This window comes from Leucopleurus acutus, assembly GCF_964270905.1.
Source record: "Leucopleurus acutus genome assembly, chromosome: 10".
Lineage (NCBI taxonomy): Eukaryota > Metazoa > Chordata > Mammalia > Artiodactyla > Delphinidae > Leucopleurus > Leucopleurus acutus.
In genome coordinates, this window is record NC_139153.1 from 57,501,493 (window position 1) to 57,514,157 (window position 12,665).

The 12,665-nt window shown below is 40.3% G+C and overlaps 1 protein-coding gene across 1 annotated transcript in view; it reads left to right on the forward strand.

The window, feature by feature from the left end:
* NEK10 (NIMA related kinase 10) overlaps positions 1-12,665 on the forward strand; it is a gene marked incomplete at its 3' end in the record, with an annotated part of 310,503 nt that overhangs the window by 12,706 nt on the left and 285,132 nt on the right. The window contains exons 4-5 of the mRNA XM_082847516.1: positions 2,372-2,502; positions 5,160-5,258. Of these exons, the coding sequence (XP_082703642.1) occupies positions 2,372-2,502; positions 5,160-5,258 (230 nt within the window). The remainder of the gene's footprint in view (positions 1-2,371; positions 2,503-5,159; positions 5,259-12,665) is intronic.

The following is a 12,665-nucleotide window of genomic DNA, read 5'->3' on the forward strand; positions in this document are numbered from 1 at the left end:
GAATCCTATGCCTTTCGAGGAAGTTTTCAAATCTGAGAGTCTATAAGTCTGTCATTTGTAGGAAGGGACACACTTTTAAATTATCTATATGAATTTGTGTTATGCTACATTTATGATGCTGAAAATTCAGATTTTGAGTTGCCCAAAATAACCCATCGGAGGTAGTGTATCTTAACAGAACTAATGGCTTAACATGACAGAAGTCTGTAAGGGGCTGCTCACCTGGCCTTTCCACTCTGGATACCCCGACTGTGGCTATTTCAGATGGTGAGATTTCACTGGACCTACTTATGTGGTAGATAAAGGATTCACAAAGAGCCTAAGGGACTGGGGAGCCAAGAGAAAAGGCTGTAAGCTTTGAACTGGGTTTCAAACTCACGTTACTTTTATCTGAAGAAGGCTGGTTGCTTATAGATTCTCCTGTTAAGTTCCTGGTCTTTGCAACTATAGATGTCAAGTCTTTCTCATCCACTGCGTGTGCATGAGTGGATTCCCAACACCAGCTGCCCGTGCTGCTGCCGAAGGGAATGGCTGCAAGCTGCTGCCGCTTTCTGCCCTCTCCCTGGAGTGCACTGGGCTTGTTCTCTCTGTGCTGGCTACCTTCTCTTTGGCAGTCACTATTCTGGCAGTTGTGGTGACGGCAAGGGGGTTTGAGAGCCCTTGGGCCTGGAAAACCTATTTCTTGTTTTCTGCGTCATTCCACGTCCTGAGTAACACAGGACAGTCTGCTCATTGCTGTGACTTCATGCCTAGCATCATTTGGGTTATCACATCTAATCATCTAATTTGGAAGGTCAAATCTCATTTATTTAGCAAATTCATCTGTGCAATGAGAATAATTTGGGGGATTAAAAGAGTATAAAGCACTGAGAACTATGCCTGGCACATAGCAAGTGCTTTATAAATTCTAAGTCATTTAGTTTTCATAATAACTTTGAACTACATAGAATTATTATGATTTTCATTGTAATGATGTGGAAACTGATGTACAGAGAGATTAAGTAACTTTCAAGATCATGCAGTTGTCTAAGAGTAGATTTCAACCCAGGGCATCTGGCCTAGAGTTCATTCTCTTAACCACTGAGCATTGTGCCTCAAGTGCCTGTGGCCTGTTGTCTTGTGGTGGCCCACTGAACTGAGATAGAAATGTAGTTTTACAGGATATAAGATTTATTATTAATATTTTGAGAATTCAACTATGGGTGGCATATGATGAAGAAAGGTTTGCTTCCTATTAAAGAACGCCCTTATTAGAATGTATCTATCAGCTGACTACCTTGTGGGAAGTCTAGCATATTCTCTTTAGATGAGGAAACCATGTCTTTATGCAGACTTCTATCAAATGCTTTGATGAAATAGGACAATAAGCATAGCATATTGTAGCATTATTTGATAATTATAATATATAGGACAGAATGATTTACTGAAAATAAAAGTTTATTTTGTTATACTATGCTTTCCGTACCTCATCTGTAAAATCTTAGCTAATTATAGAACATTCCTCATTTGTACTTTGGAAAGAATAGGGTATTTGTTTGCACTTTGTTCAGCTTTGCTGTGGTACAAGAAACAATTCTCAGGGTTATCCCAATTATAGGTAAATGTTGGTAAGTGACACTACTTGAATACTGATAACATCACAGTTTACTATATAAATAATTACCAGTTAATATTGTAAATGGGGGCATGCTCAAATTGTTTTAGTTAATGTAAATTTTTCCTTTTCTTATGGTTAATTCTAAAATATATTTTCATGACTTTTATAAACATGATTGAGGAATCAGGATATTCAGACTGATTAAAAGTGATAGTATCTCTTTACCTTTACAACTCTTCCAGTTGGCAAGCAGTGTACGTGATGGGTAAGGATGAAGAATGAGTGAAGATGACTCACTCTCAGTTTGGGGCTCCACTCTAGGCCAGAGAGTTTCTAGCTGTATCTGTCAGCTCTCTGTTCTGATTGCACGTTTGAATCGCCCAAGAAGCTGCAAAAGCACCTAATGCCCAGGCCTCCCCCAGGTCTGGATCCCCAGGACTGTGTAAGGTACTAGGGATACAACATTGAACAGCGATAGGAAAGCTCCTGCTTGTGTCGAGCTGACAGTATAACCAAGGAGACTGAAAATACATAAATAACTGTAAGATATCAGGTGGTGTTACAAGCTATGAAGAAAAAGCAGCATAAGATAGAGTAAATGTTTAAGTCAAGGATGTCTAAATCTTGGAAAACTCCTACATTTGACATAGCTAACTCGTTAATTGTTGGCTCGGGGAAACACTCATTCCCTTCACTGTTGCCTCTGCTTTTGTGACTGTCTTTATCCTGTGCTGAATTGTCATCCTCAAGTCCTCTGTGCCTTTATTTCTGTAGCTTCCAGCCATTAACTTCGATAGTGCCAGAAGCAGCATGACAAAGTCTGAGCCTGCCATCAGGGTGGGTGGACATGGAGCTCGAGGTCAGTGGCACGAGTCCACAGAAGCCATTGAACTTGAAAATTTTAGGTAAGAAATCCAGTATGTCCCTTACCTTCAGCAGCCTGGGCCGCTAATTAGCCCAAAGATTTATTTAAGTTTGTCACAGGAGCTAAAATTTAAAACCCATTTTAAAATTTACCATGGGGATTCTTAGTTTAATAATTTTAGTTAGTGCTTAACCTGTTCCCATAAGTACTGTGTGAATAGCAGGCTGAATGGCTGCAGGTGAAAGTGACATGGGAGTTTCAGGATACCTTCTTGACATACATTTAGTGTTTGCTCCATGAAGAAATGGCTCAGGCTGTTGACCTGATGAGGCTGATAACAAGCTTTGTCTTTAGCTTTTGGCTGGTGCATATCTTGCCAGCTGTGAGGAGGCATAAAGAAGCACCTGCTGTGAGCAGATGTGATGGCTGAAGGCTGTGGTTGTCAAGGCCATGAGGCTTTCAGTTGAAGCATCACCCTCCCCTTTCACGTTGAAAGTGTCAGCCCCTGTTTTGCTCTCCTGTTGCCATGGAGACCTCTTAGAAGCTGCACATTGTTGTGGGCCACCCTCCTTCCAGGAGCTGGTTCTCCCTATTTTACAGTTTGTTAAGGTCATTTGGCACTAAGTGTCATGTAAATAATGAATGACATGAAATATCAATATATATATTCTATGGCCATTATCAAAAAATCTACAAACAATAAATGGTGGAGAGGGTGTGGAGAAAAGGGAATCCTCTTGCACTGTTGGGGGGAATGTAAATTGATACAGCCGCTATGGAGAACAGTATGGAGGTTCCTTAAAAAACTAAAAATAGAACTACCATGCGACCCAGCAATCCCACTACTGGGCATATACCCTGAGAAAACCATAATTCAAAAAGAGTCATGTACCAAAATGTTCATTGCAGTTCTATTTACAATAGCCAGGACATGGAAGCAACCTAAGTGTCCATCAACAGATGAATAGATAAAGAAGATGTGGCACATATATACAATGGAATATTACTCAGCCATATAGAGAAACGAAAGTGAATTATTTGTAGTGAGGTGGATGGACCTAGAGTCTGTCATACAGAGTGAAGTAAGTCAGAAAGAGAAAAACAAATACCGTATATGCTAACACATATATATGGAATCTAAAAAAAAAAAATGGTCATGAAACCTAGGGGCAAGATGGGAATAAAGACGCAGACCTACTAGAGAATGGACTTGAGGATATGGGGAAGGGGAAGGGGAAGCTGGGACAAAGTGAGAGAGTGTCATGGACATATATACACTACCAAACGTAAAATAGATAGCTAGTGGGAAGCAGCCGCAGAGCACAGGGAGATCAGCTCGGTGCTTTGTGACCACCTAGAGGGGTGGGATAGGGAGCATGGGAGGGAAGGAGATGCAAGAGGGAAGAGATATGGGGACATATGTATATGTATAACTGATTCGCTTTGTTATAAAGCAGAAACTAACACACCATTGTAAAGCAATTATAATCCAATAAAGATGTTAAAAAATTAAAAAATATATATATAAATAAATATTCTAGAATGATAATTTATTTATTTGGCCTAGGTTTTGTTTCTCTGTTATTTTATGACAATGACTTTAATAGTCCACAAATATCACATGATGTTACATGAGTTAATATTTTTAAAATACATGTTTAGTGAGGAACACAAAATTCTTTAAAAATTGTTACATATTCAGTCTGCCCATGTCCATGTACTAAGAAATGACAGCCCTGGCTAACTTAGGGACACACAGTCAGTCCCATGACACCTGAAAGACTGTGAAGGCAGAACAGAACAAATGGCAATAATAAGGATACAAAACCTGCCTCTGAGGTGGTGCATCCATGTAATTCCAGCGTATTTCTCCTAGATCTTAAAATTGGTCTATTTTCTTTTTCTTTTTAATTTATCTATATTTGTTACAACTTTTAAAGCAGAATGTGACTTGAGCACTACGTCTCCATTCACAAAACTTGCTCCGAGTCACTTTTCAAACAGGTTTACAACATGCCTAGATAGGCTTAAATTGGTCTATTTTAATGGGCACAAAAATATTGTATTGTATATTCCATAGTGATATGACCCTTTTGTGCATTACCTCTTATCCTTTCCCAGTTTTAAAGTGGAATGCTTTGGGATATTTTTAACCTCTCTGATGGCTGTAATATCAGGAAAGAAAAAACTGAAGCTAGAATATCTCACAACTTTGTTGTACACACACCCACACCCACAATCCACAACCACAGTTGAAGTGGTGTTGACCACAAGGAAATATGCATGGCATCCAGTGGTGTTAACAACTAGAGCGGCCACGAGCCATTGTGGGTAGTGAAGTAAAGGGAGGGATTCTTGTCTGCCTGTTTCATGGCTATCTAGATCATGTGCCCAATCATTCTTTCTCTCCATATGCCCTTTTCTTCCCTCACACAAGTTTTAGCTCTTAAATGTTTATAGGGAATAATTTAGTTAATGTGGTAAAATGAAATATATATGCTATAATCTTTATTATTAACTTTATAATTGAATTTCTACTTCCTGTTTTAACAACTGATACTTGCTTTGGTGATATATTGAATCCCAAAAATCCCTCAGTATCTTCATGCATACAGGTGATCTTTCTCTGCATTGGTAATTTTGAGGCAGCCTAAATAATTTTTACTATAAAATGCTTTTCTGTTTGTTTCATCTCAGTATAAACTACAAGAATGAGAGAAATTTCAGCACACATCCCCAGCATAAACTATTTCAGGAGATTTTTACAGCCTTGGTGAAAAATAGACTCATATGCAGGTAAGATTGTCCCAGGAAAGAAAAAGACATTTGCCCAAGAATGGCATATTTTATATATCTTATTTCTAGCATATGGTTTGAAGCAGTTTACAAGACTGAACATAGCATGCTCAAAAGGCAAAACAGAGCAAAGACCATTTTGAACGAGGTGAATGAATAGGCATTACAGATGACCTCATTTAGATCACTCTGGTTAGGCCTGAATTTAGCTGAATTTTATGATAGACAGGCAAAATGAGATTTTCTCTCTGTTCTGGGTTGCTTGCAGTGAGAGCTATGCTGCTGCCAGACTTTGGGAGCAGACTTTGTTGGGAGAAGGAGGTTCCCAGCATCCTTCATGGGTGGACATGGCCTTATACTCTTCCCGGGAGGCCCAGACTCTTTCTGCACAAGCACTGGCTGAAAAGTCCATGAAGAACCTTGAATCTTCTCCATCACTTTGGGACTTGATTGAGATATCTGAATTCTGTTCCAGTGAGATGGGAAAAATTACGCTTATTCTGGAAAATAGGAAATATCTTAATAATTTAATGCCTGGCCGAAATAAAACTCTGACTTGGTCCAGTGCTGTAGGTGACTGTAAGTAGAAAAGCATCCCTAAATACAATCTAAGTGGTGGTCTAATGATTTGATCTTTTGGATGGGTTATTTAGTATTGCATATTTATGTACTGGACAGTGACTGCCAACTACATTGGCTTAGTTTAAAACAATCCAAGGTTGGGACTGCATCTGCCATGCCTTTTTACTTGGTTTAAGCAGAAGATTATTAGACTTGCTCAGATGATACAAGAAGCCTAGAATCTTTACCAAGGTTATGTAATTTGGTCACAGCTCAGCTCTTGACAATATACTCAAAGACTGTTAAAAGATTAATGACCTTTGCAAAGGACCTGAAGTTGTCCTAGACTGTTTCTTCTTGAGCTTGATGAGAGTAGAGCAATGGTTAGTAGCAGAGTAATTATGCCTGAAATGGTATTGGAAAATGAAGTTCTTTAATTTGTTTTGAAGACAGCTATCATAGACTCCTCAGTGGATGTCCAGTAGGCCATTTGTCAGGTTGGTACTTTGGGTGAAGGCAGAAGATTTCCTATATTAAGGATGTAGAGACCTTACTGTGTCTCTGCACTGAAGGCACTGGGTGCAGGAATTGTTAGGGAAAACAGCTGGGTAAGGGTTGGCATCCAGCCGTTGAAAGAGATCTTAACAATTCTGAAGTCAAGAGATCTCTTGTCAGGACCTTTTCAGATTCTTAGTGATTAATGAGGCATCTTAGATTGGATGGAGTTACAGGCTTGCAACATGATCAGTCCCTGGAAATCTTTAAACCAGGAAGCGATGATTATAAATGTCTTTGCTTTCATAGTAGGAGAAGGAATTTAGCAATGTTGAACATTAAGAGCATCATTTTATGTCATCCTTTCACTGCTGAGAGGTTGTTTTGTTCAGTTCTATTCTAAAAGCAGGGTTGGGTAAAAGATGGATTAAGTACAAAGGTCTTCCATTGTTTCTCACCCCAGATAACCTCGTTTGTTTGGTCAGAACTACCTTTTTTTGTTTCTTTACCCTCTAGCTTTAGACTAACAGAAGAATTACATCTCAGGGCCTTTCCTGGTATGGCTTCCTATCCCCTTTCTTTGTGAGCATCAGATTTGATGTTGCCTGGAAGGCTTGGATTCAATTCAATAAACAAATTATTGATCAGCACTATGTGCAAGGAAGAGAGGGAGCACGTGGTGGAGAAGGAAGAGAGGGTGAAAATACAAAGATGAGTAGGACATGTGGTCCCTTTCTTCCTAGGGACTCACTCTGATCAGCCAGTTACCCAGCATCTCAATACAAAGAAAATGTAATAAATATAAACTGTATTAATACAAACAAGGGATGGATGAGATTGCAGGGGTGGGGGTGTGGTCTTTGGTCCAATTCTGGTTATAGATAAGGTTGGCATATTCTGGATGTTATGCTGTTCAAGTTTACCCTGAGAATATGGCTGACTGGGAATTTATTCTCATCTACTTATGCCCAATTGACATTCTTCTTGTCCCTCTTCTATTTCACTTTCCCCAACTTCAGTCTCCCCTAGACCACACTTCTGGATACCCCCTTTTCCGGTTTTTTTCCCTAAGGTTGACCTGTGATTGAGCCTTTGTTCTCAGAAATAAAATTACCAAGCAGCATCTGAAATGAGACAAGAATTGTTAACCCAGAGTCAGATAAGGCAAGATCGCACAGTAGATCTCAAAGGGCAAGCACTGAACCTGAGGTTACTCTGGGTTACACATGGCAATGAATCTTGATGAGTGGCAGGGTATGGAAATGAATTTTCATCTTCTAACTTTTCTTTCTGCCCTAAGATCATTTGTCCACAGTAGAGTCTGCCATTAGAAAATACACCCACTTCTTTTTCATCTCATTTGCCTGTGCAGGAAAGCACAAAGGTTTATGAGATTATGTAGGGAGGTAAAAATTGTTACAAAGCTGACACATTTCCCAGTTAACTGTCTACTATACAGTCGGCCTCTACTCCAGTATCTCTTTTGTGTAACTGTTCCTCTGAGGCCCCTGTCGGTCCATTCCCTGCTGATTGCCAGCTGATGTGAAGATTCTGTAATATAATACAAATAAAACATAATCTAATTTGTGAAACAAACTAGGGAATCTGGCTAAAGATGTAGAATTCCATGAAGTTACTGAAAGTGATGGTGCTGAACTGGTGGGATCTGACAGATGAGGCCCTGCCAGAATCAGACGGCTTGACAATTGTAGAAGTTACAAGGAAGGTGACAGGATGGAACTTCAGAAAAGCATGTTTTGAATAGCAAAGAATAGGAGAGGGCATTAGGAAAAATTGGTGGATCTTTCTAATATATTTGCAGAAATGAACCTCTTTTATGCTGCAAAAGTGAAAAGTAAATTCGAGGAAATTGGATCATGTTATATGACTTTGTCAGAAAACATATGCCAAAAAGTGTCAGCAGAACCCATTCTTGCTTTGTTCTAGTCATTAGGGCAGAGTTGCATTATAAGTTAAATTTTGTTAAATGTAAGATAAAATATATATAAGTTTTATAGTTTTTTTTTGTTTGTTTTTGGATTTTTTTGCGGTACACGGGCCTCTCACTGTTGTGGCCTCTCCTGTTGTGGAGTACAGGCTCTGGATGTGCAGGCTCAGCAGCCATGGCTCACGGGCCTAGCCGCTCCACAGCATGTGGGATCTTCCTGGACCGGGGCACGAACCCGTGTCCCCTGCATCGGCAGGTGGACTCTCAACCACTGCGCCACCAGGGAAGCCCCCCTTATTGCTTTTAATCATTTTTCTTTGTCTTTAATTTTTGTCAATTTGATTACTCTCTGTCTGTGTCTCAGCATGATTCTCCTTGGGTTTATGCTACCTGGGATTCTCTGTGCTTCCTGGACTTGGGTGGCTATTTCCCATGTTAGGGAAGTTTTCGACTATAATCTCTTCAAATATTTTCTCAGGTCCTTCCTCTCTCTCTTCTCCTTCTGGGACCCCTATAATGCAAATGTTGTTGCATTTAATGTTGTCCCAGAGGACTCTTAGGCTGTCTTCATTTCTTTTCATTCTTTTTTCTTTATTCTGTTCCACAGCAGTGAATTCCACCATTCTGTCTTCCAGGTCACTTATTCGTTCTTCTGCCTCAGTTATTCTGCTATTGATTCCTTCTACTGTATTTTTCATTTCAGTCATTGTATTGTTCATCTCTGTTTGTTTGTTCTTTAATTCTTCTAGGTGTTTGTTCTTTAATTCTTCTAGGTGTTTGTTAAACATTTCTTGCATCTTCTTGATCTTTGCCTCCATTCTTTTTCCGAGGTCCTGGATCATCTTCAGTTTCATTATTCTGAATTCTTTTTCTGGAAGGTTATCTATCTCCACTTCATTTCATTGTTTTTCTGGAGTTTTATCTTGTTCCTTCATCTGCTACATAGTCCTCTGCCTTTTCATTTTGTCTGTCTTTCTGTGAATGTGGTTTTCATTCCACAGGCTGCAGGATTATAGTTTTTCTTGCTTCTGCTCTCTGCCCTCTGGTGGATGAGGCTATCTAAGAGGCTTGTGGAAGCTTCCTGATGGGAGGGACTGATGGTGGGTACAGCTGGGTGTTGCTCTGGCGGGCAGAGCTCAGTAAAACTTTAATCCACTTGTCTGCTGTTGTATGGGGCTGAGTTCCCTCCCTATTGGTTGTTTGGCCTGAAGCAACCCATCACTGGAGGCTACAGGGTCTTTGGTGGGGCTAATGGTGGACTCTGGGAGGGCTCATGCCAAGGAGTGCTTCCCAAAACTTCTGCTGCCAGTGTCCTTGTCCCCACATTGAGGCACAACCACCCCCCACCTCTGCAGGAGACCCTCCAACACTAGCAGGTAGGTCTGGTTCAGTCTCCTATGGGGTCACTCCTCCTTCCCCCTGGGTCCTGATGTGCACACTACTTTGTGTGTGCCCTCCAAGAGTGGAATTTCTGTTTCCTCTGGTCCTATCGAAGTCCTGCAATCAAATCTGGCCAGCTTTCAAAGTCTGATTCTCTGGGAATTCCTCCTCCCGTTTCCAGACCCCGAGGTTGGGAAGCCTGAAGTGGAGCTCAGAACCTTCACTCCACTGGGTAGGCTTCTGTGGTATAATTGTTCTCCAGTTTGTGAGTCACCCACCCAGTGGTTATGGGATATGATTTTATTGTGATTATGCCCCTCCTACCACCTCACTGGGGCTTCTCCTTTGTCTTTGGATGTGGGGTATCTTTTTTGGTGAGTTCCAGTGTCTTCCTGTTGATGATTGTTCAGCAGTTACTTGTGATTCTGGTGCTCTTGCAAGAGGGAGTTAGCGCACGTCCTTCTACTCTGCCATCTTGAACAAATCTCCTCAACTGTATGTGCTTTTATGCAGAGTAGAATCCTTTAGAATCTTGTCTTTTTGTCTCCCTTTTGTTCTAAGTTTCACAATGTTAAATGTAGAAAGGAAGAAAATAAGCTTGTAGGCCTCAAGCTGATTCCTAACTTGGAGGAAATACCTAGCTCTTACATGTTAATTTCTCCTAAAATGTTATTTAGAGTTTATCCCAAACTTAAATTGCGTATACACGCACACTGTATGTATATATGCACACACAAAAGCGTCATCCAATTACAGCTGGAATGGACCCTGAAGACAAAATCCATTCCACCTCATTTGAGAGATCCAGTAGCTGAGGGGCTGAGGCACAACCTTGACTAGTACTGTGTTCTCCTCTGCCTTGCGGATTCTCTGGTTCTTTATTAGCCAAAGTATTGGGTTTGCCAAAAAGTGCCTTTGGTTTTTAAGAAAAAATAAAAGACACATTTTTCATTTTCACCAAGAACTTTATTGAACAATGTATTCACGCTTTTGTTCCACTGGCCAGTTTTCAGGCAACTTCATAATTCCATCTTCCCAAAACTTTTTATCTTTTTGAACAAAGAACTGTTCCAAGTGCCTTTTACAGCCTTCCAGGGAATTGAAATTTTTTTCCATTAACAGAATTTTGTAAAGACTAAAATAAATGGAAATCTGTAGGTGCAATGTCCTGTGAATATGGCGGTTGAATCAGAACTTCCCAGCCAAGCTGTAACAGTTTTTGCCAGGTCATCAAAGAAATATGTGGCCTTGCGTTATCCTGATGGAAGATTGTGCATTTTCTGTTGACTAATTCTGGATGCTTTTCATTGAGTGCTGCTTTCAATTGACTGCTTTCAATTGGGAGCAGTACTTGTTGGAATTGATTGATTGGTTTTCTGGAAGGAGCTCATAATAGAGGACTCCCTTCCAATCCCATCATACACACAACATCACTTTCTTTGGATGAAGACCAGCCTTTGGTGTGGTTGGTGGTGGTTCATTTTGCTTGCCCCACGATCTCTTCCATTCCACATTATTGTACAGTATCCACTTTTCATCACCCATCACAATTTGTTTAAAAAACGGAATTTTTTTCATTACTTCTAAGTAGGGAATCGCATGTGGAAATACAGTCAAGAAGGTTTTTTTTGCTTAACTTATGGGGAACCCAAACATCAAAGTGATGAACATAACCAAGCTGGTGCAAATGATTTTCAACACTTAATTTGGATATTTTGAGTATCTCCCATGTGGTAAAATGTTGATTGTTCTCATTTAATATCTCAATTTGATTGCTATCAACTTCAACTGGTCTACTCAGCCGTGGAGCATCGTCCAACAACAAATCGGCAGCACGAAACTTCGCAAACCACTTTTGACACGTCCGATCAGTCACAGCACCTTCTGTATACACTGCACAAATCTTCTTTTGCGTTTCAGTTGTGTTTTTACCTTTCTTGAAATAATAAAGCATAATATGCCGAAAATGTTGCTTTTTTTCTTCCATCTTCAATATTAAAATGGCTACACAAAAATTCACCAATTTTGATGTCTTTTTTCAAATGCATGCTGATATGACAACTGTCACATACAATCTAACAAAATTGTTTCGAATGAAGTTGAAGAAAACTAAATGCTACTAGAGCCATCTTACGGAAAAAACTGAACAAACCTTTTGGCCAACCCAATATGTTTAAAATTGGTTTTCAGGTTTGCCCCACAGAAAAGTGTCACTTGAGTAATTATGTTCTCTTTTCCACTATTGCTTCTTGTGAAACTCATTCACTTGGATGTCTAACAGGTATGAAATTAAAATGTTCCCACCTTCCCAGGAAATGACTGCTTGTTGGCCATACATAAGCACCAGAACCTGTTTTAAACCTGACCAAATCAGTAAGTGACAGCTTCCCATCAGTACATGAGCTTCTGAGAGCCAGGGAGTAAGCTGGAACACATTCCAGGAATCCCCTTTCCATGGCTAAAATCAATCAGTCCCCCAAAACCCCCACTTATGAAAGTCCACCCGTTCCTGAACTCCTCTATCAGCTTTGCTTTGAGAGACTAAAGTACAGCTCTCTCCTGCTATAAATTAGTCTTTTCTTTCATGTATTGATTGGTGGACTTCTTTGGGCATCTCAAAGCTAACATGCCAAAAATGGGACTTTTGATTTTTCTTACTCAACTTGCCTTCCTCTCAACTTTAGTCTTTCCCAGCTATTAACCTAGTCCTAGCTGCCACTGTCTCTTGCTTGGACCATTGCAGTGGGCTAACTGGGCTCCTGGCTTTGACCCTTGACTCCCTATGGTATGGTGTTCCTAACAGCACATCCAAAAGGGTCTTTTCAGAATTTCTGTCACATAATGTCAGTCCTCTACTTAAAGCCTTCCCGTGACTCTCCAGAATAAAAAGTCCAAAATCCCTATTCCTATTCTACAAAAGACCTACAGAACTGGCTCCTACCACCTCTGTAACTTCAGCTCCCATTACGCTGTCTTTGCTCAGTTTGTTCCAGCCCCCAAGGGCTTCCTTGCGCAAACTAGTG